Raw genomic sequence first — 25,038 nt, 5'->3', positions numbered from 1 at the left:
TATGGAGAGAAACTTGCGTGGGGCACCCGCACCACGTGTCCCTACGGCAGACCAATCACCTCCCAGCAGGGGGTGTTTTGGGTATTGTATATTTAAGGATCAGGGGTATTTTCGGAAAAGACAAAAAAAATTTCTTCCTCCTGATTGGCCTGCCTTAGGGACACGTGGTGGGGAAACTCCCACCTAAGTATTTGCCTAAATTATGATCACTGATCAAATTATTTCAGATGCACATGCAGGGTGGGTGATAACCTGTTGTTTGGCCTAGTGGTTCTTACCAAGTTGAAATTGATACGTTAAACCACTGCAAGTGGTCTAGTGGTTCTTATCAAGTTGGGTGTGCTCCCCAACCTGGGTTCGAACCCCGAAGCTGTCAAAGTGGTCCGACATTGTTCTGCAATGCACAGTTGGAGCATTTCACATGCGTCGAAGGGATTTATCTTGGGTCTAGGAAGTCTTTAGGTTCCTCTTAACAAAGTCAAAAAAAAAAAAAAATTGTGTCTGGTTAAAAGAATAGGGAATAGAGAGAGGCATTTCTAAAGGGGACCATGTTAATTAATTGAAATTGTTTTTTGTGTTTGGTTAAGAGGAGTGAATAGACTATGCATTTTTGAAATAAAATCCTAGAAATTTTAAAATGACTCGTCAACAATCTGTTTTAGATCACAAATTGATGATTTATAAGGTTACCATCCCCCAAATTCATTTAGTTCAATGATGTAAGTCTTTATTTACATGTCAGAGTTCATGAGTTTGACTTGACGACAATTTGCTATCATATAAGAAAAACATGGTTGCTAATTTCAACACCTTAATTTAGACTCATATGCAACTCAATCTCTTTCAAATTATTTATGAAGTGCAAATCGAGATCCAATTTGTTATCTCGGCTTTTTAGTTAGAACATTTTGCTTATAAATGAGAGACTAATGTCACTCGACAAAATGCAAACCCTGGTGTTGCGTGGTAGGCGGTGGCGACAACGACGATCGGTGCTCGCTGGTCATGCAAGGTGGGTGATAACATGTTGCTTGGGTCGCTTCTGCTTTGGTGGTACGGCTTTGGAACCGGAGGGTCAAGGTTTCTAGTTCGGATCTCGGGTGTAGATTGGTAAGCAACGGTCTTTGATCGTTTTGGTCGGAACAAGGGTCCTGGGATCAAGGACTCGGCGCTGCTGGTGTGTGTGGCTATTGTCTTAGCGGCAAGGTTTTGATCGGGTTGTCGGAGGAGGTGCTTGTAGGCGGTGCTGGTTAGGCTTTCGGGTTCCTTCGACAGCCGGTGTGGTTGTCTTCCAGGTTAGACCCAAGGCGAGGTCTCTTCCAGCTTTGTCTGATGGTGGAGAGCCGAGGTCGGCCGCTGGAGAGGTGATGGGTGGGGGTTGCTTCCCTGAAGGATCAGACTCGGCCAATCTGGGTGATGGGGACGTAGGGTTTCGGCAGTGGGCTTTGGGCCCTTGCCTTTCTGGGCTGCGGCTGCAATCCGGTGAATTGGGCCTTGATTGTCCAGTTCCCCTTTTCTTTCTCACTTGGGTTGAGTTTGGTTTGGGCCTTTTGGAAGGTGGTTTGTGACGTACACCAAGAGGATCTTAGGCGTCAAGATCTTCAAGACAGTGGCTCCATGTTAGGGCAGTGTAGGGTTAGAGAGTTTTTTTCAAATTCTGTATTTTGTATCCTGCAGTTCCTTTAGGATTTTAGTCTTGTTGGAGTAGGGATTTTAGTTTTCTTTGGATTTCTTTTGGATTTAGTACTCTTCGTGAGCTTGCATTGTAATATGAGGGGTGTTCTGTACCCTTCATGCTTGACCGAGTGAATCAATGTGTTTGGCTCCAATTTTGCTGCAGCTTGTCAACAGTCTCTTTTCTGTGCGCGGGCGTGCCAGCACCATCGGGTGCGGTCGTCAGGGATGTCCATTGACCTGACTTGTTTCAAGCAATTGTAGACGAGGAGAGCACCAACCTCGTCGCAGGGGTCCTTTGTGCGTCGTGGCGAGGACTTTATCTTGTGTTATCAAGTCGATACTTAACGTTGTAGGTTAAGCAGAGCAAAATTACCGGGAAGTAGAGAGAACTTGCTAAAGAGTGACTTTAGCTTGGCTGGTTTGCGAGGGCGTTACCCTTGCTTAGCTGGTTCTGTAACCGTTATGGTCGCGGTACTACAGTCGGCTCCCGAGGAGACTAGAACCGAAGCACATTGACAGAGGGTTTGGTGGCATTGACAGTCGGCTCTTGAGAAGACTAAGACTGGAGTGTGATCACTGGTAAGAGAAGGATAGGAGTTGCTATTAGAGAGAGGTTGCTCTAGAGAGGCTTGGATAATCTTAGAGATTGTTGTTGAATTGTGTTGTTTATTGTTACTTGTTGTAGCCTCTATTTATAGTCTACCAAGCCATAGTGGTTGTCCTTAAACAAATCATGATGGGTTAGGTTTGAACACTTAAATACTAATGAAATTGTTAGGTTTAAGCACTTGAACACTAATGAAATTTGTTAGGTTTGAGTCACTTTCTGTTGAGAAAAATATGCACACAGTGAGCGTAAATGTCACCCAACATAATTTCACTCGTATTCATTTAACAAATAGAGTTTTAATTATTTCGGGTTCGACCCATTCAAGACAGAATGTGTCTCTTAATTACAATCCCTTATTACAGGGAAACACCCTTTGATTCCATTTATGAAGAAACCAATTGTGGATGTGTGTTTATTTGTTTTTGCGGCTTCACCTGGATATTTGAATGGGTTGCCTACGTACCCTTGGAGAGGGATCAAGCCACTCGAATTATTCCAATGGGTGAATGACCCATTGGAGGGTATGGCTTTTTGGAATAGGAATAGTGTTTGGACGAATTTGGTGTAAGTGAACCAAGGATTCGATTTGTTTTGGATTTGTTTGGAAAGGCTGTGACATTTCCTGGTGTTTGGCGGAATTTTCTGATGAGGTCAAGAATTCCGATTGGATGAACCAGGGAGTCAGGGATTTTATTTGGAAAGGCTGTGACGTTTCTTGGTGTTTGGCAGAATTTGACTGATGAGGTCAGGGATTCGGATTGGATGAACCAGGGAGTTAGAGATTTTGTTTGGACTTGCGGTTGCATCTAGTGGGTCGCTAGATTGCCTACATACCCTCGATGAGGGATCAAACCGTTGTAGTTCTTGAAATTGTATTTCTGGTGTTGGGAGAATTTTTGTGTCGACGGATGTGATATATTTATTTTTTGAATCCGTCGGATGTATTTCTTCTGCAGACACCCGAATTTAATTTGGGCACCCGATGTGTTGAATTTGTACTGGGCCGTGTGAATGGGCTTTTATGTTGTCGACAAACGAACTTGGCCGGGCCCGAATATTGAGATAAGCGGGGACTTAAAAGGTGGTCTGTATTTCTGGGCCTTTAGCTCCTTGCTGGGTCAGGCCCAAATGATTTGGACACCCACATTTATACTCAGGCTTTAGTTTCTGCAGGCTCAAGTGTGAAAGTGGTTTGTACACCCATGTTTCTTCTTCGGGTTTAAATCAAGCCCAAACGTTTTCTTGCATCTAGCTCATCAGAGATTCAGCTGGAACTAGAGAGCGAAGTAGGAAGTGGGGATCAACATCCTCCAATTCGGAGAAGGGAACACGTCCCTGTACTCTCCATAAAATGGAGGAATCTGTCATTTAATTCTGCTTTGACACTGAGTTCTGCATCACTGTCTTCAGCGCAGAGTCTGGTACTCCACCTTTCTTGAACTTTGTCATCTCTCCTTGAGGGGGGGGTCTTTTTTTAATTAGAATTTTTGATTGCGTACTGACAGAGGCTTCCCAATTTTTATTGTTGCGGGTTAGCTTTCATTGCGGCAATCGGTTGATCAACTGGTGTGCAGAGTTAGCGCTAGCCATCCTTTGAATTCTGGGGCGACTGACTCCTTCGTAACCTTTTGTTCACAAACCAAAACAATTAAACTTGATTTTGTCTTATTGCTTAACACGTATAGCACCACCTCCAGCAATTCTTGTTCTAATTAAGCTTGCCCCCCATTTTTGTCTTCTTACAGATCACATCATGACCTCAAAAGATCATTTAATTAAACTTGCCCATCATTTATTTGTCTTGTTTGCCACACACCACCGCTTCAATTAAACAAACAAGCTCGTCACATTTTGGCCTTTGTCATTAGACCACCATTTCAAAAACAAAGCAAAGTTTAATTAATCTTTCCTTTTGCTTCTGAGCATCTGGACCATGTCCTTCCGTCCATAATAATTTAACAAATGCTTTTTATTGATTTTAAAGCTTTTGTCCAGACTCAATTGTATTGCTTTTGCAAATGGTCCAGCCGTTTGTATTGCTTTTCTGCAGCCATTTAGTAATTAATCAACGAGAATCCCATTTTGGTGTCGAGATATTTACTCACTTTCCAGTTTTGGTATTTCTTTGAACTCATATGTATCAGTTGGAGCAAAAACCACTTGACTGCAGATTTGTTCACTTTGTGGAGTCATGATCAGCAACAACTTCTTGTCAACCTCAAATAACGATCAACTGAAAGCGTTGGTCAATCATGGAGAAAACTTTGGTCGCGTTAATGAACGACCTCAGTTCTCGTAAGTTTTGGTAGGACGACCATGGTAACGTCATTTTGGAGGGAGCTTTTGGCACTTTAACGGCTGTTCATGAACAACCATTTTATGCAATAACTCTTGGAGGAGCAGCACCATGTCGGAGGAGTTTGAGCATGAAACTTGGCTGTTCATGAACAACCACTTTGTTTCGATGTGTTAAGCGTTAGAGAGCAGCAAAGACATTATCTTGGAAGGCCTGGAAACAGTGGCGGAACTTGGAGCCGAACCTTGGAGGGGCCGAAAAAAAAAGAAACAATAACATGATCATCCCCAACTTCTTTTCTTTTGAAGAATGAATCAATTGTTTTCAGCTTAGCCATGAACCTAGAGTTTCCAAACATGATCATATCAAATTGTAAAGAATATGATTATACGATAAAAATCTAAAATTGAAATTAATAAATAAAAAGTCTATAACGGTTTACACGCACCTTGAGCTCTTTATAGTTTGAAATTGGACTGATCACTGTAGAACAGTAGAAGACAATGTTGTAAAAAAATCTCTATTGTTGACTGACCTTCTAGAGCTTCTTATAGAAGACGATCTGAAGATGGGTATTGGGTAGAAATAGATTGACTCCCTTTTGGCCTTTTCTTTCTACTTTCTATACTAATGACTATTTAATTACTTATAATAAGAAAATATAAAAAGCCTAGAAAGTATAAATGGTGAGGTTGCATGGGACATTCAAAAGCCAATGTGGGAATAGCAAAAAGCTAGAAAAGTAAAGCCTAGAAGTAGGAAAACTAAATTAAATAAAGAACAAAATAGATGAGAAGTTTGAAAACTTATAGTTAAAAAATTAGGGGGCCACAAAGGTACAAATATGTAGACTTCGTATATTTAATACATACCTTGTTAAGAAAATGTGAACACGTTGGGGGGGCCAGGGCCCATACCCGCCCCTATAAGGTTCCGCCATTGCCTGGAAAGGCTCTAATGGTTGTGGTCGTTGCATGAACGGCCTATTAGAGTCTTTAACACCATATGAAAGTCGCACCATGGAGGAGGGCAGACTTCTTCTCCCTTTCTTTTCTGCCTCTCTTTGCTGTGTATCCTCTTCTACTCTCTGTATTTCTGCTCTATAGCCTTTTTCTCCTCTGCTGCGTATTTCTTTTTATGCTCCCCTCCCATGAATTATTGTTAAAAGCCTCATTTTATAAGCAACGTAGAAGGATAAGAGATCATGTTGGTTGAGTTCAATTTGTTTCAAAATTGAAATGATCTTCAGATGACGATAACCACCTCCACATTCAAATTTGTATCTGTGGGGATTATCCACAACTTTCAATATGTTATTTGAATTTGAAAGCCTGTACAAAGTGCAGCATATGATGGCTTCTTTGTCGCCATACTGTTCCTCTTCCTTCTAGAGATAAGACGAAAGCCAACTAACTAACCATGTTTGAGCCCAAAAGTAATTTTGGCAGTATCCTTTAGTGGATCTAGCACAGCGGGCCGATACCTGCGGCCTAAAAATAAGCCTGCTATGGTTTGGGTTACAGCTTCGCCCATTCCGGAATCCATGAGGAAAACGAAACCTTATTGGAGGTAAGTAGCAGAGATCGATTAGGAAACTTCAATCAATAATCCTTCTACAACAAGGAGCAGTCAGAAACCCTAGGTATATATACCGGGTTTCAAGGACGAATTAAGGACCTCTCTCATATCAATCAATCCTAGCGATTACAAAGCCTCCCCGGAGCAAACCTTCAACCTTGTTGAAACCCGGTGACCGTGCGTCAGTCCTAGTCTCTCCAAGAGCCGACTGTCAGCATCACCAGACCAACCCGGCGACCGCACTTCCAGTCCCAGTCTCCCAGCGAGTCGACTGCGAGCGCAACCGCCACCGTTACTGCCAGCGAAGCAAGGGTAACGCCCTCGCAACCCAGCGAAGCTAAAGTCACGCTTTAGCGCAACCCGTGCTTTCTCCCAACTTCCCAGTGATTGCTCTGCTTAGTCTACAACACTAAGTATCGATTCGGTGAACGCAAGAGACCACAACCAAAGTCCTTATCCGTAAGGCAAAAGTCCTTTTCCGAAAGGCTAGAGAAGAACCCTGTGACGAGGTTGGTGCTCTCCTCGTCCACAGCGCTTGAAGAAGAAGTCAGGTCAAGGGACTACCCCAACGACTGTACCCCGCGGTGCTGGCACGCCTGCGCAATCACTCGCTCAAAAGAGACAGTTTGCAAGCCAACTGGTTTTGGAGCCAAACAAACCATACTCAAGAGTTGAGATTTAAATTGGACTTATATCATTCTTGTGCTTTTGGATGAATTTGTTCTGTTGATTTGGTGGCCAAGTCAAACTATACAAGTACATATATTGCAATGGGCTCCCACTTTTCTGATTTATTAAAAAAAAAACACCACCATGTAATTTTTGAATGTAGCCCCTCTCAAATTGGACTTGTGAATTTTTCGGTTTCAACACTTTCTGCTCCTTTTTTCATTCAGTTATATCTCCACCAAGTAATCAGAATGGGCCTTCGACTTTTTCATATCAAATGATCCACAATGAGTGTAGATCATTGTGGTGAAATTTCAAAGCTTAATTCCATGTGGTTGGGCCGGAAACGCTGCTGGACTCCTTACAGGTCTATTTTTCCAGTTTTGCTTCTGTAGAAAGTTGGACTGATTGTTTGAAGGCTTTCCACTCAAAACTAGCTCTGGCACTCTTAATAAGAAATGATCTTTGGGATGTCTAGAATTAATCTGGAAAGTTTTAGCTCATTTGGATTTCGTTTGGTTAGTCTTCCGCCCTTCCTTCCTTGTTTAACTTGGTTTCTCCTAGCCGAAGTAGGAAAATGTGCTAAAGTTGACTTTTCATTTCCTTGTTTAGCTCGGTTTCTCCTAGCCGCATAATCTTCCATAATTCTGCAGGTAGGCTTTATTTAGCCTCTAAATAATATATTTCAAACTTGTCGACAATATATAGCTTGAGCCACTGACATTGGCTCAATTTCTCCAAGACAAGTCTTGTCATGCCAAAATGCTCATTTTGGGTTCAAACACAATGGATTAGTCTTCCGTTGCCCTCAAAAAAAAAAAAAAAATGTCACTCAACAAAATGATCGACAAGTCAAAGTGTCCCATTGATCTCTTCACTTAATAAATTTCCTTTAAAAAAAAAAAAAGATATATTTTTTCTATTTAAAACAACATAATATTATTTCTTATTAAAAGAAGCATTATTATTGCTCTTGGGTTAACCCAAGAGGTGACAGTGGTGGTAGCCGGGGGCGTCGTGTTGGTGCGACCGGGATGATCTTTCTCCGGCCAATGGCGGTGGAGCAGAGGTCGGGGTCGAATTCAGGGACGACTTGGGTGCCCAGAGAACTTCGAGGTGCTCAGAGGAGAAGTTTGTGGGCCTTCCTTCTTGGGGCTTTGCAACAAGTGTATGAGCCCAATGCTGTTAGGGTTCGGATCTGGGATCCAGGAGATTTTTTAGCCCAAAATTTCTTGGCATTTTGGAATGAGTTTTTTGGCTACGTAGGTAGAAGATTACTCTCTATTCGTCGTATTTTTATGCGTGGAGTAGGCAAGATCGATCACACTATCGCCGGTTATCTTGATAGAAGGTTACCCTCTATTCGACGTCTATCCTTGCGTGGAAGTATGGTTGACCATACTACTGATACCGTTTTACATAGCCCGGATTATGTCCGGTGCTTCATCAAATGCTTAATTGCATTCCTAAGTCTCCTTGTTATGTTTTATTTCTGATGCCTATTTGCATCTAATATTGTTCTTGTTATTTTATTTTCTGATGTAGTTTCTACATCTATAAGTGTAATGTTTCTTATTATTATTATCAATAAAGTGGTTGACTATTACTCTAAAAAAAAAAAATGAGGGAAAATTTGAGGGTTGAGTTATAATTAGGCTTGGTTCGATTTCTCACCAAATGTAAATAATATCGTCCATATTCTAGTTTTGGGCCTTTATGGACCGAAGTTGAAGGCCTCTGAGTAAGCATTGATTGGGCCTTGCTCACCTGACATTTTGCTGCGAGTGAATTGATTGGGCCGGTAAGAACTAGGAGAAAAGGCCCAGCCCAGTAAAAAGTTGGTGTTGGACCAAGTCAAATAGCCTAGCCGTTGGCAACGCACTATTGGGTGAGGGACTTTGGATTCTTTTACTCAACGGTAAGGAAGCTCCCCACCAAAAGGCTCAAAAGCGACCGGATCATATATCCATCACGTAACCCATTTTACAATTTTACATCTCAACCTTACCAACTGAATGCGACCCATGGCCTAAGCTTCGGTTGGGTTGTTCCTCCAACGGTCCAACCGCCACCTCCGGCTTCCCAGGTTTCCGGTTCGATTTTATTATCCGAAATCTCATAAATACCCCTTGTAACTCTTTGCATTTAATTATCCACATGTTTAGTGCTTCATGATTAAATTTTCAGTACAATTATAAGCACAAATTAACCATGCTGCGGTTTGGGGTCAACAAAGTCGAGCTAAATCAGCCTACGGATTCACCTTTCAATAGGCTGTCCCTTAACATCCTAATCAACATTGAAACCATTGAAAAAGTACTCGTAATTATCTTCGTTCACCTTAATGTTCATTATTATCATTTCCATTGGCCCCATCTTATCTATTGTCTTTTCTCTTGTTTGTGTGACAAACTTGATTGAACCTTTACTAATTATGACTTACTAGTCATTGTGTTAGCAAAATTATGATTCACTGCTTATCAACACCAAGACGTTGTTTGAGCACTTTGTTAAAGGTGTCTCAATACTATTTAATTGGGTTTTTTTTTCAACTATTTGATGATTGTTTGACATGATGACAATCTGGTCAACTTCGTTTTTGATTGAGCTCATTTTTATTATGATTATAAAGAGTAGTTTAAAAATTACACGTCGGTCGATGTAGAATATTAAGGGTTATGAAGATTGAGGTTTTAAATAGGGATTTTAAGAAGCATCACTTGAGTCTTGTGTTAGGAAATCGAACAACTACATTAATTTGACCAATCAATAAGAAAATGCTACCTACATAAATAATTGAAACACTATTCTCCTAAATACTCTTTTGGCACATTTTTTAAACCAATTTAGTTAGTCCAATTTAGTGATTCAATTGCCTAACTGAAGACCTTGTGGATTCTAATATTTTATGTTAGTACTTGCCCTCTTGTGACTTGATTAAATGATACTTCTGTTTTTTTTTTTTTTGAGAATGAATGATACTTCTTTTTATTGTTGAACATGTAGGGAATTTTTTTTGCAAAGCTCCAACAAGACGTAATTCCAAAAAGGAGGCGTGGGCAAATTGGGGCATTTGAGGAAAGCTTTCCCAATCTCTCTTCAATAAGTTCACCGACACGCAAGCAATATTACCGGCTATTACGGGTATCTTACCCATCCCGGGTTTCCGTTTTAAACAGTTCCGTTCTTTCGTCACTTTTGCGCCCTCTGCAGTCTGCACTTCTACCCACTCCACTCCCACTTATCTCTGCTCCAAATCAAACACATACTTCACAAATCCTTAACACAAACTCTTCAGCTAAAACGCCGTCGTTTCGGAGCTCAAATTCCAGCCCGTCAGAGCTAGCACTTACATACCTATGGCAATGTCTCTGGCCACTGAGCTCCAATCTTCAATCTGCGAGCCTCGCGCCGTTCTCGGCCCCGGTGGGAACAGAGTTAGGGTTTCGGAGGGACCTAAACACAAATACGAGGGACTCAAGAAGCCACCGCAGAGGCCGAGAAAAGAAATTCCGGAATCGGTTGTCCGGAAAAACGTTTCGGTAGACAGCTCGTGCTCTTCAGACACCTCTTCCACTGGCTCCTCTCCCAAAACGGCCAGTCCTAGAAGGACTGTAAGGCATAAGAGCTTGAGGCCTGCCAAGCTTGTTTCAAACGACGTCATCAAGCCTGACGGTCCACCTAAGCGATGTGAATGGATTACAGCTTACTCCGGTAAATTAGCTCCCTTTTCTTTTCTTTTCTTTTCTCTTCTTTTTGGAATATTGGATTTTGAATGTGAAAGAAACTGAGGTAGAAATTTTAACTGTTTGACCTAAATTGATAATTAGGTTGAGGTATGAAAGGATTGTACAATCTTACACTGTTGAGAATATAGTTCAGAATTGACAAAGATAACCACTGAGATGTAATTTGGTTTCAGTGATATAATTTGGTTACCTATAATTTTTATGCGTCAATTATGTTCTCTAGGTTAGTGCAATTTACTGAAATGAAATTTTGCTACAACAGACCCACATTATATTTCTTTCCACGATGAAGAATGGGGAATTCCAGTGTATGATGATAAGAAGCTGTTTGAACTACTCGTCCTTTCGCAATCTCTAGCAGAACTCAGTTGGCCTGAAATTCTTACCAAGAGGGACATATTCAGGTGTGCTTGTTTCCATTTCATCTTTCATTTGAGTTTTGTGAAGAATGGTGCCCTTATGCTTAATGCTTTTTATGGTTGTTTCATGTCTTTGGCAGGAATCTTTTTGACAACTTTGATCCTTCATCCATTGCAAAGTTTGATGAGAAGAAGTTACTGTCACTCAAAGTAAATGGCATCCCAATTCTATCCCAACAAAAGCTCCGTGCAATCGTCGACAATGCTATACAAGTGGTCAAGGTATTCAACATTGTTCGGGCAATGCAATCTCTAGATACTACATACGCTTGCATAACTTGTCCCCTTGAAAGGTTTTTCCCTGTTTCCAAAATCAACAAATAATTCCCTGTGCTGAATTTTTAGGCTTCGATGTATTTCACTGTTTGCAGATTCAGCAAGAGGTTGGTTCATTCAGTAAATATTGCTGGAGCTTTGTGAACCAGAAGGCGATCAACAATGGAGTTCGTTATGGACGTCAAGTACCAGTAAAGTCACCAAAAGCTGAAGTTATAAGCAAGGATTTGATGAAGAGAGGCTTCCGTTGTGTTGGTCCTACTGTCGTCTATTCATTCATGCAAGTAGCTGGGATTGTGAACGATCATCTTGTAACATGCTTCAGGCACAAAGTGTGCGATGCCAACGCCAAGATGGATCCGAAACTTGATATCGAGAAGTCCAAGGATCTAACAAAGTGAAGCCATGGAGAAGAAGACCCACACGCTTATCCTGACTAGACTGACTGAGCCAAACTTTGTTCCTAATCGCAAAAATCAACATAGACTAGAAATTACTAAGGGTAGAAGCAGATGTCTTTTTCGACTTGCCAGTCAGTGTTTCCTACTTTCATCTTGGTGCATGCTTTGCTCATCTGAACCCGCATTATGTCTGTGACATGATGTATGAAGGAGGTGGTTCTGTTACATTAGATGCTTGCACGTAAAAATTTGCCATCTTTTGTCGCGTTAAAGTGCTTGTAAAGTTGCTGTGTTTGGTTGTATGTGTCCTGTAATAAACGTCTACATTATAAAAGAAAAGCCTATCCGAATCTCTTCAATAATACAACCCTAGTGTTGATGCTGGATATTAGGGGTATTTGTAAGATGAGAATCGAGAACCGGAAGTGAATTCTGCTACCTCATTACCCATATGGAACTATTAAAACTTGATAACAATTCAATGCATTTTAGTATTAAAGGTGCATGTGCAGGCAGGCCATTAACATGAGCTATATCGGCTATGTCATTAACATGCCAGCCAGTCCAGCCAACTCTGTTGGGCCACCGGTGCGAACTTTTGACCAGAGCTTAAAAGAGATGCGCGAGCGAAAGGAGGAAAATAAGTTGCAAAACAAAATTGTAAAATATACAGCATTCTCATTTCCCAGTTTCCGAGTCCACAATCAAACCAAAAAAAAATAAGGGAAAAAGAAAAAGAGAAAAAGTTTTTCAGTCTTCAAAGGTGAACTTCAACAAGAAAGAGTACACACTATCTAAATCTACTTTGATTTCCAATTGAGAATGAAGGAATAAAATGACCTTAAATTGCCCTCTTGAAAATTTAATTTCCTTGCATTAACCATGTCTGGTATAAGCCAGCCATTCTATCGGCCTGCCGTCACTTCCAACACCAAGCTGAAATTAAATGATTTGCGGACCAGATAACCAACATCTTTTCTTCTCTTCGTTCATAACTGCAGAACTCAAATGCACCATGCATCCCTACATTGTGGCCTAACTTCGGGCCTTACCATTGCCAAGTGTGAGCTCTAAATCATCCAATCCCACCTCATGAATCCTCTCCCCAACCCATGGCTTCACTTGTTCCCCGAGAAACTCAAACTCTGATCCTCTCCCCATCTCTGCCATTCCATTAGCTGGCAAGTTTTGCTGAGCAGTGACAGGTTTCACAAGATTGAAGGTCGGAGAGGTTGGCCTTGCGGACAAGGCGGTGGCAAATTTCTGGAAGTTCATCCATTGGCCAGATTCAACAGTTGAAGTATCAGACTCATCACATTCAAAAATGGTGGGAGGAGTATGGAGTTGATGTTGGTGACGAGTTGGACTAGCTGGAGCAGACACAGCGTAAAATGGGTAATTGAAAGAGGCCATGGATTGTTTGGCAATGGACTCCCAATTGGGAATTGGTTGGCACTTTCTCGAGTTGGGGGATGAGAGTGGAGGGGTCACAGGGGCACTATTAGAAATCCGGAGAGGAGGAAGAGAAGAAGGTACAGCAGATCGCAGATTGGGAAACAGATTTGATGAATTGGTGGCATCAAAGCAACGAGATGGGCTTGGAAAAGAAGAGGATGAGGGACTGGCTTGGTAGGAAGGAATTGGACTTGGAAAGGAAGAAGATAGTGGACTCGGATTCAGAGAAGAATAGGGTGTAACTTTGGTCGAAGTGCCTGGTGTATCAGCTGGGGGTGGCTTGAATCCCTGTGAAACAGAGCCACATTACATTATTTGATTCAGGATCATATGCATAACATCTCCAAACCAAACAAAAAACAATCTACACAAATATCACTATCAAAATTCAGCCAATTCAAATCCTAAATTGGTCGATTTCTCCAAAATCATTATCAACCACATAACTCAAGCGAAGAAAATTGCAGTTGTAAAATTGCTGAAAGATCTAATGAAGCATAAACAATATACACCAATCACAATGCTAAACCAACCGATTATATCCAATTTCATGTCCTAAATTCTCCGATTTCCTCCAAAATCATCAACTAAATAATTGAAAATAAAAAAAAGTTGCAGTTGCATAATGAGATATGAAAAACTCAAAAAGAAACAAAAATTAGGAGAAGAGTAAAACCTTTCGATAAGTGGTGCCGTCTTCTTCAACAGTCCAACCGGCCTCGACGCAGAGAGCCTTCAAGACCTCGTTGTTGTCGCAGTGCTTGGGCAAGTTGAAGCTCCCCTGAGCTCGAAGCCCGGAGAATATCTTCGCCGCAATCGCCCTCCTCCTCCTCTCTCTCCTCCTGTTATTCTCTCTTTCTCTCCACGACGGCTTTCTCCTAACCGTCGACGCCGAGGTGGCTCCGTCTGACGTCATTCTCCGAGAACAACAACAGCAACCAACTCTCTCTCTCTCTCTCTCTCTCTGTTGCTATCAGGGACGATGTGAAGAGGCTCTGCGTCGCAGTGGATTTAAGCTCAGTGGAATCGGAGATGGAAATGCGTGTGTTCACGAGGAATGCGCTTTCGCTTTTTCGGTTGAAGTGTAGAAGAATCTCTCCGAGAGTTAGAAAAAAGAAAAAGAAAAAAAGGTTCATTTTTGGAAAAGTTGCGGTGCATCGCATCTGGACTAAAAAGCCGTTGGCTGTCCTGGATTGTGGACCGTTTGATTTGAATACTGGAATTCTCCATGTGAGAATCAGTGTGCGGGAGAAGAGACATACAGTAAGAATGGGTGCGACGGAGTACAGGGTAGTGTATTGCAATGTAAGAGACAGAGAAAAGAAAGGGTTTGCCGCGTGTATGTAACAGTTTTCTGATGACCTAATAATTCTCTGGTGGGTCTGGAAGTTAGAGCGGGGCCCACTCGCCCCTGACGATGAATTATTGGGTTTTTCCCTGCTTTTTTCTCTGCATGGAATTTGGTTCCTACCTGAGTAAATAAAAAAAGTGCTTTTGGGTATGACAATGGGCCGAATCAAAGAAGACTGTTGCACAATTGGGCTTTTGAGGTTTAGCTCTATCTTTTCCTGGTTCTTGGTAGCTTTTGTCGGGAAGAATAATAAGAATCATGATAAATGTGTACAGATGTAAAGCTAAATCATGCAAGTAATAATCAAGGATTACTGTGTTGTTCAAGTTCATATGAAAAACTAGGTCTCAACATGAATGATGCTTTGTTATTGATAGAAAGAAAAATGTTACACTATCAGACAAAATGCTGATAGACCACAGAAAACACAACTTCACCCTTACAAAAGCCTTGGACCTTGAGTTAGCAATGCTCTTACAGTGGATCTCAAAAATCCGGTTTAGGGAAATAGGTACTTCCAATCCATTGATCACCAGCAATTGCCCTTTTCACATTTGATTCGAACGTCTCTGGATTATCCCTCAAAACATCAGCTGCCTCATGATTCAAAGGATCTTCATAATTTGGTTGCTGCATAAGGAAATGCAGGGTTCGAGTTAGCATTAAGGTCACATACAGATACAACTTGACTGATGTAGAGTTGGAGATGGATACCGTGAATAGGTAATACAATCCATAAATAACAGTACTTATATTGAGGACAGGTTTCCAATCTTCACGAAGAATGTTAAGGCAGATATTCCCTTCCAAGTCGATGTTTGGATGATAGACCTGCAGATTAGAGATGGTAGTGAAGTAGTATGAGCATTCCACCTAAAAGGCTAATTAATTACACTTAATTATGCATTGCTATACATATCGATGTGGGATATACTCTCAGCACGTATGTGCGTAAAATGGTTTGCAGCATGCTCAATTAATAAACTGGAAATTTGTTAGAATCCCAGTAAAGAAGCAACTTAGGTGTGAGTACCTTTGTTTCGCACTTGACCTTTGGTGCTTCATGAGGATAGACTGGGGTAACTTCAAATGTGAAGAGAAACCTGCCACCGCTATGACCAGAAGAAAGGGAAGAGGGAGTTTAACTAAATGGCATGACATTAAAGTTGCAGATGCTAGCAGGTACATTAAACCAAATCACTTTTAGCAAAGCATTTTACTGACCTTGGTATGGTAACAGTTAAGGATTTACTTACTTATAGTACCCTTCATCAGGTTCAATGGTGACCTCAAAGTTCATCAGATCATCTTGTCCATTGGGGAATGCTATGCTAATTGAATTTGGCAGGTTCAACTCAGTTATATCTACAATTAAAAAAAGAAAAATCAAAGACGAGTTAAAGGAGGCTAACAAGGGAGCAGAGCTTACACCATGTCTTGGATGCCAGATTTTGAGGTTTTGATACGAAGGAGTTTCATTATATGATTAAACAGTCAAATAAACACAACATAGTTGGCTTGAACCCTAATTTTATTGGGTTTGAAAGATGAAAAGTGACGTGTAATTATGCCGGCTGTTCATAAGGCTAAAGCACTCGAGTCAATGCACATGATAACTTGCTATACAAACTCATATACCATGTACACAAAAAACTCAATTATTACAATCTAAATCATGTTGAAGAAGCAGGCTAATGAGGAATGAATGGATTGCATCGAATATTGTTGCGAATAGTATGTATTAATGTGTAAATGGAACAGTTTCCCAATTCTAAATTCTGAAAGAAAAGCTCAGACCTCTTTGAACACGTAATTCCCCTGCACTTTGCTTCTTGACTGGTCCCTTCTCCTTTGCATTGTCTACAACTTCCTGTTGCTTTTCCTTCACTTTGAATAATCTGATCATTGTTTCTGAAATAAAAATCCAAGCATGATTAACAGTTTTGCGATCCAATCAATTGTTGATGATCGGCATTCGTGAAAAAGAAAGAGAAGCTAACCTGATCGACCAAATGCGGCATAAAAGAAAACAATGAAGAGTTAATTTTTGGTGGATAATGAAGATGGATGAGTGCTGCCAATTATGGCAGAATCTTACTAAATACTCTCAACTTTTCCCATTTGTGAGACTATTTTTGATTTGTTGGTTTGTTTTTCTCATTTTCATGGTCGCCCTTCTCCTTCTGCCTTTACCTTCACCCTTCCAATTTCTGTTTCAAGTCCTAAAACATAGGAGGCACAGGCTCCGCTAATCATAGAGCCATGCCATGACCGTCGTGGTTGCCCGCGACATGTCGTATGTTGTGTCCAATCGGTTTAGGAGAAAGTAAAATGAAACCCCAAAAAATTAAACGCCGTTGCCGGGGATCGAACCCGGGTCACCCGCGTGACAGGCGGGAATACTTACCACTATACTACAACGACTTTGTTGCTCAATTATTATATAATAAGAATCAACAATCGTATGCTAGTATGCCATACATGTATATATAATAGAAGATTAACAGTACGCCTTAGATTGAGACCCTAATTAGGGATTTTCGTTTGTAAAAGAAACTAAAGATGAAAACATATTGTTTCATCCTCTCATATAGTCTCATTGATAGAAAGAGTACTATTCGATTTTGTTATTAATCCTCTCCCAGTTTTTGAATCTTACAAAGGCCATGACAACTGAAAATGTTACCCAAGTCGCACCAAAAACAAACGGGTCTTTTGTGGTAACAGAGTTAGCAAAATGTACACTGACCAATTATATCACAATAATATTAGCAGCTCTATTCGGTTACAAAATTCCTGGATTCTTGAAAATGAAGGGGTTCATTCCCCCAAGAAACCCATCCGGTTGTCATTTCTCTAGCAAATAGTTCAATGGATCGACCACCTTTGAGCCTCGGAGCAAGCTCCTGTAACAATCCTGTTAATAGGCATAAATTGAAGGTATATGAGTAACTACATTGCCTACTTGAAAACCAGATACATGAAGAGCATTGTCCCCAAAAAATCTGGCTTTAGGTTAAAGGAAACTAAATATTAAATACTATGATCAGCAATAAATCACCTCCTATTGGGGGCTTCCTTGAGTAATCCCCCGGTACGCTTAATATAATTTGATTATCTGGTATATGATCTGATCCCAACAGCTGTTTAGAATTCATAACCTGTGAAGTATCAACATCAAAAGCAACAAGAAGATGAGTTGTGGAAAAATAACTGAAACTCAGTACAAGAAATGAAGCCAAGGCTGTTGGTGTGGTATAAGCTAACCTTCCCACGACAGATGCCCACAAGAAGGCACTCATATGGCCTATGATGAAACAGGTCTAAATCACAAATCAAGGAACCGTCAGCTTTCACCTATGAGAGTTCAAAGGAACCAGAACCACAGCATAATGAATTCAAACATTCATATTCAAGTTAATCACTACACAAAAAGAGAAACAGACATGAGAACCTTCAACCAGAAAAAAGTAGCAACATGTGTGACTCCCCAAGCAGGAAACAGCTCTTTCTCGACAAAATCACGCAACTTCTCCCTATTTGTTACCCATAAGGCGACAAATGCTCCATCTGTGTGACAAAGTTGCTTGATCGGAATGGATAAGAAATATCGGTTGGGCAAAGTTTTGTACCTACACATATTGAAACCACAACCAAAAGATAAGTGTTGTGTATAACATCACCAAATATTTGTTCTTATCCCCACTGTAATAAAAAAGAAATACGTAGTTATTGGAAAAGACAAGGTAAGGACTGCAGATTGCATCCCAACTTAATGCTAATTCTAATCTGCAGTCATTGATCTGCACTCCGATTAGTTTCAATGGATTAACCTACCAAATTCAATGAACCTAATTCTGATGGTTTTTCCCTGTTGAACTCTGAACTAAACAAAACTTTACATCTAACATTACATAATTAGTTGATCTCTAGGCTAGTTAATGTCAAAAGGATGAAACTAGATAAAGGGATTCAAAGCAGATCCAAACATAAGTTCCTAGCAAAAGCTTGCAGGGCTTCCTAAAACTAGAAAACACAATTAAGGCAAAGGCCCACCTCGACTTCTGCCGAGCACTGCCATTTTCCCATGGTGGATCAACAACTATAACACTGAAGCCAAAATCAGACTCAGCTGCATTAAAATAAAACAGGTCAAGAGACAATAACCATAACTTAGCAGATTAAGCAAATTATGACATACCTTCTACTTCGAGAAGTGGAGAACATAATTAATAAATAACAGATGACAGAAAATGACAGATACTTTAGATAGATGAAAATCAAATTTCAAGCAGCTTTGTTTTTTTTTTTTTTTTTCATTTTATAAAAAGAACAAGGTATACCACCACTAGAACATAAAACGAAAAAGATGTTTGCGCCAACTGAATAAGGTACTTGTGATTGTGAAAAAAAAGAAAACATAAGCTGGTGCATGCACCATGATCTTTTAATCCATATAAAACCAAGAAGTTGATAGATTCAGAAAGAGGGAATTCAAGTATTCATGAAGATGAAATGCAGGAATTACCAGGAATTAGATTGTGAATCTGCCCCATATCTGACTTCCACATGATTGAAAACAATCCATATAAGAATCACAATAAACTAGCTAAGGAGGTTTCACTGTGTCTAAAAGAAAATCAATCAGTAAGTCGGCATACCATGTAGAAGGAACTCTTCGGAGGCAAAATATATCGACTGGTCAAAACTTCAGCCTCCACATCATTACTGCTCTCATTAACGACCAAGTTGTTAAACAGAGGGAGAACACATTGTTCACAGCCTTGCGTAGCAAGGGAGCCTAACAAACACAAAGTAGAGTACATCACTGCAATTACTAGAAAAAAAAAAATTATATGGTCAAAATATCACAATTTTTCAAACCACAATAGTAAAGGCAAAATTTTTGACTACGAAAACCAACCTCCATCTTCCCCTTCTTTGTAATTTGTATGGAAGTTTAGAGTAATCTCGTAAAGAGGGGCCTGCCAGACCTGTGCGAGTTCAACAAATGACTGTTTAACACCTGGAGAGGAAGTTTCAGGACCCAAACAACCCCTCAAATTGCTCATAACCTCTAACACCTCACTTGTTCGGATCAAAGATTCATGTGCCTTCAGTAAGAAAGGTCTCACTTCCTGCAATAGTTTAATTTTCAATCACTCTGCGCTATAATTTCCTACTCTACTGTAAAAAGAGAGCAGTAACCAACTGTAAAATTACCTGGTGGCGTTGATCGGCGACTTGTTCTCTTTCGTTCAGAGCCCGGGGCTTCTTCTTCTTCTTCTTCTCCTTCCGCTTTCGCTTCCTGGAATTCGAAGCGACGCTAGGCTCCGGTGGGCAAGTGGAGTCGAATGGGCGACAGTAGTAAGCGGAAGGTGAAACCCTAAACCGGGTGTAGGAGCGGTTGAGCACGCGAACCGGGTCGATGAAAACGGCGTTGGAATCTTCGAACCGGTAAATCCCGGAGTCCAAAAACTCGGTTAGCTTATCGGTGGTTTTGGAGTACTCCATCAGATTCAGGTCTCGCCGTTTCGGCGCGCCCCAATTTAGCGATTAAATCTCCCGCCGTGTCCCCAGTCTAAATGGACCCCGGAGTCAATCGTTGACCTGCCCAAGCCCACTTATGGCCTGTGACACTTCACAGTTGTGATGAGCTAATGACAAAGATGTGGCTCTGTCTTTTAACAGAAAAATTTGATAGGTTAACAACAAAATACTGGTTTAACTACCACAGGTGGTCGAGTTGGTAAGAGCCTCCAGGTGTGGAACCCCCACACCCGGGTTCGAATCCCGCCGACGCTTATTGGAGTTAAATCCCAATATATTCTTGGTGGCCATGGGGGAGGAAGCGTTCTGACAAGATCCCCCGAGCACGGATTAGTCTCTAGGCCTAGAAAGCCTTTGAGGACACCGTGTGATTGAGAAATCAAAAAAAAAAAAATACTGGTTTCAGACAGATGAGGGTGTTAATCGTTAGGCAGCGATGTGATTATATTTCTGTTTCTGGAAAATGATGTGAATTTTGTTCTTTTTCTTTTCTTTTTTGTTAATAGTAAATGAGAACGTGTAACATTTTATCCCTCTCTTTGTTAGTAAAGCTATTAGTTTAGATTTGTAGAGTTATTAGTTTCGACCAAGAGTTGCATTAAAAGAATTTACATTTAAAGTTGTTTCTCTTATAATAAAAGAAAAGAAAAAAATTAATCTATAAGTAAGCACTGATGTTACTAAACTGAAACATATTGATGGTACCGCCGACATATATTAATGGTACGCATCATTTATTAGCGGCCGATTTTTCCGGGGAGGTAATTGTTGTGGAAGTCAGATGACATAGTGAGAGAATAAGCAGCATGACACTAGATTGCGCGTTTCTACATATAATATCTCGTTAATATTTCAGTATTGAAAATTGGAAGTTTCTAGGAAAGGACGGCAGAGGAGGAGGGTCCATAAAGAATGAACGGATTGCGCAACTACGCCAATGACGAAGCACCACGTTGTAAAACCATGGTTAAACTCACCTCGATCAGTCTCTGTTCACTAGTGTCCGGGCAGCCCTATAAATATGGGGTGGTTAGTCCAGACCCTTTGGATTAGCGATTAAGGAAGCAGAGACTCTCTGGGGACGACGAAGGCCAAAAGGTTAGAACTTTCAACTCACCAATCGGCAATTATTTAGTTTCAATTTCTTACCAATTCAGAATCAGATTTGTTTTGGATCATATCGCAATTGTATGCAATTCCATTATTGTGATGTGCATCACAATCTTATAGAATAGCTTGGAGTTAGAAGGAGTTTGTTCGGAGTTTCGTTAAAATCTCTTTGTTCATGAGGAAATGAAAAGGTGTGTGTAATGAGAAAGTTGAGACTTTTTGTTTGGGGTAGTGACTGGAGTAGTGGGTAGTAGAAGGAAGAGCTGGGCATTCGCTGAGTGGACGGAGGCCCAACTAGTAAAACATTTTGAATTCTGCGATATAATTTCTTGTTGCTGTGATACATTCTGAACTTGATCATGATTTATTTACCCGATAAAGGTAGATTGGCTGATTCTGGTCACTAAGTTATGTAATTTTGTGTTTTGGATGATGATGCCTTTTAGTTTATGCGATTTTGTAGTAGATTCATAGTTTACAATTTTCTTTTTTGTGTGGAACATTGTTGATGGGTTAAATTTTCTGTTCTGCAATCTGGTTGGAGTCAAATAAACAAGTAATATATATGAGCATTAGTCAGTGATGTAATTTAATGTTTGTTCTATTATTTAGAGAAAGCAGCCGTCAGGTTCAGTGATCATTTATACAGTACATCTCAGTTATGAGTTGATAGTGTTATTATTGTAGCTTTGCAGTAGCCTTGTTAATTAGGAAGCTTATTCGATATTGTTTACATACTTTATATGCAATGCAAGAAAATCTTCTAATTGTGACTCTTGCAAGATCCTAATTTGGAAAACTAAAGTTAAGCTTGAACAATGTTGGAGCATACTTGATATTTGATCCATCGTTTATGTTTCCTGGTGATATATAGCTGATAAATTGGTGATTTTCATGTTTCTTTAGTAGACTCTCCCCAGTCACTGAATTCATTTTCGTTTTTGGGAATCAGTTACCATGCATCCACAAGCTGCAGTCCTGCCTGCTGATATTGGTCTTCACTGTACCGATGAGGAGCTCTGTATGTTTATGTTTTTACAGAAACTTATAAATGGATCACCACCTCCAACAAATGTGATCAATGGTGTAAATCCTTACCAATACATGCCCTCAAATTTACCGCCTGGTATTCTTCGTTTCTCTCACAATTATAGAATCCTTCAATCTTTGAGAATATTCCAAATTTCATTTCATCAAGGTGACGGATTCAGTAGTTAGCTATTGTACATTCCCTCTAATCAGACCCTATATATATGCAGGTAGTCTTTGGTACTTGATTTGCTCTAATGAAAGCAAAGATACAAATCTTGGATACTGGAGGCCCAAAGAGGAGGCATGTAAAATATTCTCAGACTCTACCATCACTGGTTGGAGAACTACCCTTGAATTCTATGAAGGCCGAGCACCTCATGAACGAAAAACCAATTGGGTAATGCAAGAATACTGGATAACTTACGAGAAAGTTTCCGAAAACAGCAAGATAAAGGTAATTAAAGGAGGTCTGCCAACTCTGTGTGATTTGTTTTCCTGATGTGTTCTATTTATTTTGTTCTCTACCCAACCTGCCAGTCATCAGTCAGTTTGGTTGGATAATGTGCAGGAAGCCGGTTTGCTTTGCAGAGTCCAATCTATTGGTGCTGAACCGAAATCAAACTGCAAAAACCTCGAGAAAAAGGTTACTTCTGATGTTGCTAATCACTTCACACAACCAGTTGTTCCACTCGTGGAGAAACGTACTGGACACGCTTCCACAAGCAAGCCTCAGGTTAGGATCCTGGTCATATTTTGAATATGTATATGTTTGGCTTTGTTGGTTGGCAGTTCATTTTTGACACAGCTTTTAATTTCTTGGAACAACAGGCTTTGTTATCAGCTCAATTTTAAGTAAAATCTTGATACAAGTTTGATACATCTTATAGGTGATCAAGGATAATGAAACAGGAACGTTAACTGTTACAGAAAGGCTTCCAGATCATCAAATAGAATTCATGCCCGAGACTGAGATAGATTTTCCTTTCGGAGATGACTACATAGAATTGCTGGATCTTGATAGACCAGCATCATTTTCTTCTAGTTCAGATTCAAGTTGCTTGACAATATCATCAGACGAATGCTTCGATTCCCTGGCTTTGTTGGAAGAACTAGAAACCAAAACTAGTCAAGACCGTGCAAATAAGAATGCAGGCTGCAAATTCAGTATTTCAGTATCTCAAAGACCAGATGAGTTGGTTATGTATGCAGCTGCCGCTTCCTCAGGTACATAAAAAATGCTTCAGTTCAATGCTTAATAGGACTTTTTTGTCAGTTTCAGAAGCTTAAAATACTCTTGATTTGGTTTATAGGATCTTTGAACAAATCTCCAAGTGAAGAAATGGTCAAAAGTCATTCTTCAGTTCCCAGTTCAACAGTCTGCGTTAAGAGTAAAGAAAAGACTACAATGAAACTGAGCAGAAATCAAAAACCAGACCAAAGGAATGAAGGTTTCTCGAATTCACATACGACAACACCTCCAGCAGGAAAGAAGGCTACTGTTGTCAAAACTAAGAAGCTTAAGAAAAAGTATCTTTGCTGCTTGCCATGTTAGAACTTAATGTTTTTGTTCTACACTGTAGTTATTTTTGTATAAAAGGGAATTGATTAGCAAGCATATATTTATAATGTTCAGAGGTGAGGTTCAGGGTTTAGGAAGAAAGGGTAGGACACTAATGTTCCAGGAGAAAAAGGAAGGTAGGAGATTGATTACACTATGTTTTTGATTAATTGTAATGTAACAACAGATTTTTTCGACATTTTTGTGAGTCAAGTGTTTTCTTTAGCTATTGGCTGTTCGAATGTTTGATGATAGTATGAACCAGGAAGCCCAATGGGCCTCTGGGCCTTTCTCAGTTGTATACTCTTTTCAATTTGGTTCTTGTTCTCTTGTCTATATGTTGACCCACCTCCATCTGAGTTGAAGTCCAAGCTTTTTGCTGTATTTTAAATCCTTGAGTCATATATTGATGGAAAACAGGTATGTTCGTAATGTAACTCATGTCTCAAGTCTAAATATAGATTTGTCAATCCATTAATTTGGGTAATTTATATGTAACTAACTCAGCATCCTAGCCTGTAGAAGTGAGTAGTGAGAATGAGTGCCCCACCCACTCACTCAGTCAGCAATATATGAAACTACAAACAAGAAGTGACAATTGACCTAATCTGTATACTCTGGGCACGTGTTTGCTTAACTTTAGCTTTGGAAGTCAAGCTCTCTCAAAATGGGGAGCAGCTAACATGTTCTCTAAATTCAACAACATTTTCTTATTAATCTATTTCCCCCATCCCAGTCTTTCTAAGCAAACCCCGTGCTAAAATCGCCGGGGTGGTTTTGCAATGACTATAATGAGCAGTGAGGCCTTGTGTTTCTGTTTTCGAGGGCCGACAAATTGTTAGTTATTGGTGCTGATACGCTCCACAGCACATAATAGAAAATATAGAAAAGATGCTTCTTATTATGCATACATGCACATGTTACAAAAGTACAAAACAGTCTCATTATGGTCGCAATTGTTGTGTATTATACACGCTCTTGCCATATGCATTTTTCCCCTAAAATTATTGATCTCGTTAAGTATCTCGTGATTCCGATAAATGTAGACTAAACGTGTATGTTCAACGCGATTAGTATTAATTATTTGACTAATTAAGTTTCAATTTTTTCGACAAAACAAAATATAAGAATTCTGTTGGGTGTGTGGATCCGATTCCACATAGGATAAGGATTTGTTAATCCTTGATCAAAGAAGAGTTTTGATTGTTTCCTACCTACTTACATAATCCTACTTGGTAATGGTTTCTATGTCTACTGGGAATAGGTTTCCAATGTCTTATAGGGTCTAGTTAGATATCTATAAATAG

General features: G+C 40.2%; 5 protein-coding genes and 1 non-coding gene across 9 annotated transcripts; 2 read left to right on the top strand and 4 right to left on the bottom strand.

Moving 5' to 3' along the window:
* The first annotated feature begins 9,997 nt into the window (after window positions 1-9,997).
* On the top strand, window positions 9,998-12,072 carry LOC133738743 (uncharacterized). Its single transcript, XM_062166332.1, has 4 exons — window positions 9,998-10,544; window positions 10,842-10,983; window positions 11,079-11,220; window positions 11,370-12,072. The coding sequence occupies exons 1-4, from the start codon at window positions 10,190-10,192 to the stop codon at window positions 11,673-11,675; spliced, it is 945 nt and encodes a 314-aa protein (XP_062022316.1). The 5' UTR covers window positions 9,998-10,189; the 3' UTR covers window positions 11,676-12,072.
* Window positions 12,073-12,333: 261 nt separating this feature from the next.
* Window positions 12,334-14,237, bottom strand: LOC133738742 (protein BRASSINAZOLE-RESISTANT 1-like). Its single transcript, XM_062166331.1, has 2 exons — window positions 13,807-14,237; window positions 12,334-13,418 (listed from the first exon to the last, which is right to left on the bottom strand). Exons 1-2 carry the CDS (start codon window positions 14,044-14,046, stop codon window positions 12,711-12,713), a joined length of 948 nt encoding a protein of 315 aa, XP_062022315.1. The 5' UTR covers window positions 14,047-14,237; the 3' UTR covers window positions 12,334-12,710.
* Window positions 14,238-14,828: 591 nt separating this feature from the next.
* LOC133740127 (NEDD8-conjugating enzyme Ubc12-like) lies at window positions 14,829-16,700 on the bottom strand. Of its 2 annotated transcripts, none has more exons than XM_062168050.1 (6): window positions 16,482-16,700; window positions 16,279-16,392; window positions 15,738-15,846; window positions 15,515-15,584; window positions 15,196-15,312; window positions 14,829-15,111 (listed from the first exon to the last, which is right to left on the bottom strand). In XM_062168050.1, exons 2-6 carry the CDS (start codon window positions 16,385-16,387, stop codon window positions 14,968-14,970), a joined length of 549 nt encoding a protein of 182 aa, XP_062024034.1. In that variant the 5' UTR covers window positions 16,388-16,392; window positions 16,482-16,700; the 3' UTR covers window positions 14,829-14,967. The 2 variants fall into 2 exon arrangements, with proteins under 2 accessions (XP_062024034.1, XP_062024033.1); XM_062168049.1 differs by having other exon boundaries at window positions 15,515-15,593; window positions 16,482-16,692.
* A 133-nt stretch (window positions 16,701-16,833) lies between these two features.
* On the bottom strand, window positions 16,834-16,905 carry TRNAD-GUC (transfer RNA aspartic acid (anticodon GUC)). The gene has a single exon. It is a non-coding gene; the product is annotated as a tRNA-Asp (tRNA).
* Window positions 16,906-17,080: 175 nt separating this feature from the next.
* LOC133740126 (methyltransferase-like protein 2) lies at window positions 17,081-20,119 on the bottom strand. Of its 2 annotated transcripts, none has more exons than XM_062168047.1 (9): window positions 19,705-20,119; window positions 19,406-19,619; window positions 19,143-19,318; window positions 19,010-19,043; window positions 18,538-18,613; window positions 17,936-18,113; window positions 17,749-17,838; window positions 17,543-17,642; window positions 17,081-17,398 (listed from the first exon to the last, which is right to left on the bottom strand). In XM_062168047.1, the coding sequence occupies exons 1-9, from the start codon at window positions 19,993-19,995 to the stop codon at window positions 17,259-17,261; spliced, it is 1,299 nt and encodes a 432-aa protein (XP_062024031.1). In that variant the 5' UTR covers window positions 19,996-20,119; the 3' UTR covers window positions 17,081-17,258. The 2 variants fall into 2 exon arrangements, with proteins under 2 accessions (XP_062024031.1, XP_062024032.1); XM_062168048.1 differs by having other exon boundaries at window positions 19,143-19,282; window positions 19,705-20,117.
* Window positions 20,120-20,969: 850 nt separating this feature from the next.
* On the top strand, window positions 20,970-23,960 carry LOC133740427 (NAC domain-containing protein 71-like). 2 transcript variants are annotated; one of them, XM_062168382.1, is made up of 6 exons: window positions 20,970-21,129; window positions 22,094-22,267; window positions 22,401-22,627; window positions 22,742-22,906; window positions 23,061-23,397; window positions 23,484-23,960. In XM_062168382.1, exons 2-6 carry the CDS (start codon window positions 22,099-22,101, stop codon window positions 23,723-23,725), a joined length of 1,140 nt encoding a protein of 379 aa, XP_062024366.1. In that variant the 5' UTR covers window positions 20,970-21,129; window positions 22,094-22,098; the 3' UTR covers window positions 23,726-23,960. The 2 variants fall into 2 exon arrangements, with proteins under 2 accessions (XP_062024366.1, XP_062024367.1); XM_062168383.1 differs by having other exon boundaries at window positions 20,974-21,129; window positions 22,048-22,267.
* Window positions 23,961-25,038: the final 1,078 nt, after the last annotated feature.

Source organism: Rosa rugosa, chromosome 3 (assembly GCF_958449725.1).
Source record: "Rosa rugosa chromosome 3, drRosRugo1.1, whole genome shotgun sequence".
In the NCBI taxonomy this organism is placed as follows: Eukaryota; Viridiplantae; Streptophyta; class Magnoliopsida; order Rosales; family Rosaceae; genus Rosa; species Rosa rugosa.
Note: the sequence above shows the minus strand (reverse complement) of the source record. Positions and strands in the feature narration are given on the sequence as shown.